Source organism: Chelonoidis abingdonii, chromosome 11 (genome assembly GCF_003597395.2).
Source record: "Chelonoidis abingdonii isolate Lonesome George chromosome 11, CheloAbing_2.0, whole genome shotgun sequence".
Classification (NCBI taxonomy): domain Eukaryota; kingdom Metazoa; phylum Chordata; order Testudines; family Testudinidae; genus Chelonoidis; species Chelonoidis abingdonii.
The window spans coordinates 21,972,865-21,975,939 of NC_133779.1; the positions used below are offsets into that span (position 1 = coordinate 21,972,865).

At 51.8% G+C, this 3,075-nt stretch overlaps 1 protein-coding gene across 1 annotated transcript in view; it reads right to left on the reverse strand.

Moving 5' to 3' along the window:
- Window positions 1–2,394, reverse strand: part of SENP3 (SUMO specific peptidase 3) — a 19,041-nt gene extending 16,647 nt beyond the window's left edge. The window contains 2 exon segments of the mRNA XM_075071333.1: window positions 1,766–1,907; window positions 2,391–2,394. Coding sequence (XP_074927434.1) covers window positions 1,766–1,907; window positions 2,391–2,394 — 146 coding nt within the window.
- Between the last annotated feature and the right edge of the window lie 681 nt (window positions 2,395–3,075).

Consider the following 3,075-nt stretch of genomic DNA (forward strand, 5'->3'; position numbering starts at 1 on the left):
CCCAGTGCATTGTGGTACACAGGCAGGCTCCCTATGTGCCCCAGGGCATTGTGGGACAGGAGGCCACCCCACAGCATTGTGGGACACAGATGGTTGCCCCAGTGCATCATGGGACACAGGCAGTCGCCCTATGTGCCCCAGGGCATTGTGGGAGAGGAGGCCACCCCATGGGCCCCAGTGCATTGTGGGACAGGAGGCCGCCCCATGGGCCCCGGGGCATTGTGGGACACAGATGATCGCCCCAGTGCATTGTGGGACAGGAGGCCGCCCCATGGGCCCCGGGGCATTGTGGGACAGGAGGGCACCTGACACAATGGGTTGGGGCACAAGGCCACCTCCTGTCATGGGGGGCTGGCAGAGCCCTGAACATTTTTCTGGCAAGGCAGCCCCCCACCCCAGTGCCTCGAGGCGTCCTCTAACAGCGTAACAGCAGCACATGGTGTCACGTGCGGCGGCTGAGAGGGGTGACCCGATGACACCCTTCTGGGACCGCCCCACACCCTGTACAAAACCCAATGGCCAAGCTGCAGCCAGGCTTGGGGACAAGGGCTGCCCTGCCTCCGCTTGCCCACCTACTGCTGCGAGGACTCGGCCTTCCACGGCGCTGGACGGGATTTGTTGGAGAAAGAGGCAACGCAGCTGCTGGAAACGGATATCACGCCTCACTGATCTATTAGAATTCTTTCAGGGGGTCAGCGAACACGTGAACAGTGCATCTAGCATACTTGGACTTTCCAAAAGCCTTTGACAAGGTCCCTCACTAAAGGCTCTTAAGCAAAGCAAGCAGTCATGGTATAAGAGGGAAGGTCGTCTCCTGGATCAAAAACTGGATAAAAGATAGGGAACAATGAGTAGGAATAACCGGTTAGTTTTCAGAATGGAGAACAGTAAACCGCAGGGTCCCTCAAGGATCGATACTGGGACAGTGCTGGCTGGAGTATGGAACAGCTTCTGTACGAGGAGAGATTAAAAAGACAGGACTGTTTAGCTTGGAAAAGAGGACTGCTGGGAAGGAGATGATAGAGGTCTATCAAATCATGCGTGGTGTGGAGACGGTATATTTATTTCCCCTTTCACATAACCCAAGGACCGGGGGGACACCTGCTCAAGCTAATAAGCAGCAGCTTTAAAACCAAACCAAAGGGTGTTGTGAAGGCCAAAAGGATAACAGGGTTAGAAAAAGAATTAGATACGTTCCTGGAGGATAGGTCTATCATGTTAGCCAAGATGGTTGGGGGGACAACCCCATGCTCCAGGTGGCCCCAAACCTCTGGGATTGGATAATGGCAACTTTCCAATGACCCAGCCTCTGTTTGGTTCCTTCCCTTGGAAGCACCTGGCACCGGCCCCCGTTGGAAGAGAGGACACTAGGCTAGGCGGACCATTGGTCTGACCCACTATGGCCATTGTGATCTACCAGTCAAACCATTTTAGAGCGGTCAACTCCTTCCATGGTAGAATCCTTTACAGAGGCTGACGAAGGGACCTTCATCCCAGCCTCTTCCCTATAGCTGGATACCCATCTCCACCTTGCTGGCAGGACTCTGATCTGCCCACAATCCAGTCCCCTCCCACCATGGGTTTGTTGGATTTTTTTGAGGGGAGAGGGGGATTCAGTTTTTTGTCCAAATCTGTTTCTTGTCCCTGTTCAGGGTGTGAATTTCCCATAGACCTTCCATACCAGTTCCCAACCCATTCCAAAGTGAACCCCCCAAAACAATCTATTGAAACTAGACATCGTAGCTAGTTTCTCCTCACTCTTTACTGCACAGAAAGACGGAAATCACACCCCCGGTTGCGGGGCCGAGTGGGCATGTCTTTTGACCATGAAGATGAGAGAGCCAGAACGACAGCTGCTGCCACCAGCAAAATCAATGCCAGCATCATCTCAGGCGGATCTTCACCACCTGCAAGAGGAAAAAGGGGGATAGAAACAGACACAGTGGAGTCTTGGATCCACAGACCCTTATTAGGGCCCAAGGCTTAGAAGGAGCAATTAAGCCCCTTTAAGGTGTGAGAGAGCAATAGAACATGGGGGAGATGACTGCCCAAGGTAGTCTGCTGCTTGGAGATTGCCTTGGCGATTGCCGCAGCCTGTAATCAGAGGAAGCCAGGAGAAGGAATTTAATACCTAGCTCTTTTCATCTGTAGATCTCCAGGTGCTTTAAAGAAGGTCAATATCATCTCCATTTTGCAGATGGGGAAATGGAGGCACGTAAAGGGACTTGGAAGATCTGGGTGACCTTTCACATGTCCCCGTTCAGTGCTGTATTCACTAGCCCACACTGCCTTTTGGACACTCCAGGCCTGAAAGCCAGAGCACTGGTTGCTCTTTCTGCGTTCAGGGAAGCAAAACTTTGTAGATGGTTATAAACAGGGGTACACCTGACTCATGTCACCCCTGTCTCCTCATAGAGGCAGCCCAGCAAGGCCCAGAATATCTGCTAGCCAGTGCAGCCAGTAGCAGATTCTCAGCCGAATGCCCAAAGGAGCCACTGTGACCTCAGACATGATAACTTAGGCTGCCAAAATTCACCCACCAGGCACTCCAGCCAGATCTAGGAGAGCTAGTTGAAACCTCAGAAGTTTGTTTGAGAAATCCCAATATTTATCTAGGACTGGAAAGGTCTCTTGGGTCATCCAGTCCAGGCGATGGCAGCATGGTCATCAATTTATCAAGATCCATCTGAAGTCTCGTTAGGTTCCCCCTGCTCTCCTTGTTACTTCTATTAGGAGTTATTCCAGTACACCCACTCAGATTGTTAGAAACCTTCCAACTTAAGTTTATTCATGGATTTATTAGAGGACTGGGCCAAAAGAAACCTGATGAGGTTCAACAAGGACAAGTGCAGAGTCCTGCACTTAGGACGGAAGAATCCCAGGCACTGGTACAGACTAGGGACCGAATAGCTAGGAAGCAGTTCTGCAGAAAAGGACCTAGGGGTTACAGTGGACGAGAAGCTGGATATGAGTCAGCAGTGTGTCCTTGTTGCCAAGAAGGCTAACGGCATTTTGGACTGTATAAGTAGGGGCGTTGCCAGCAGATCGAGGGACGTGATCATTCCCCTCTATTCG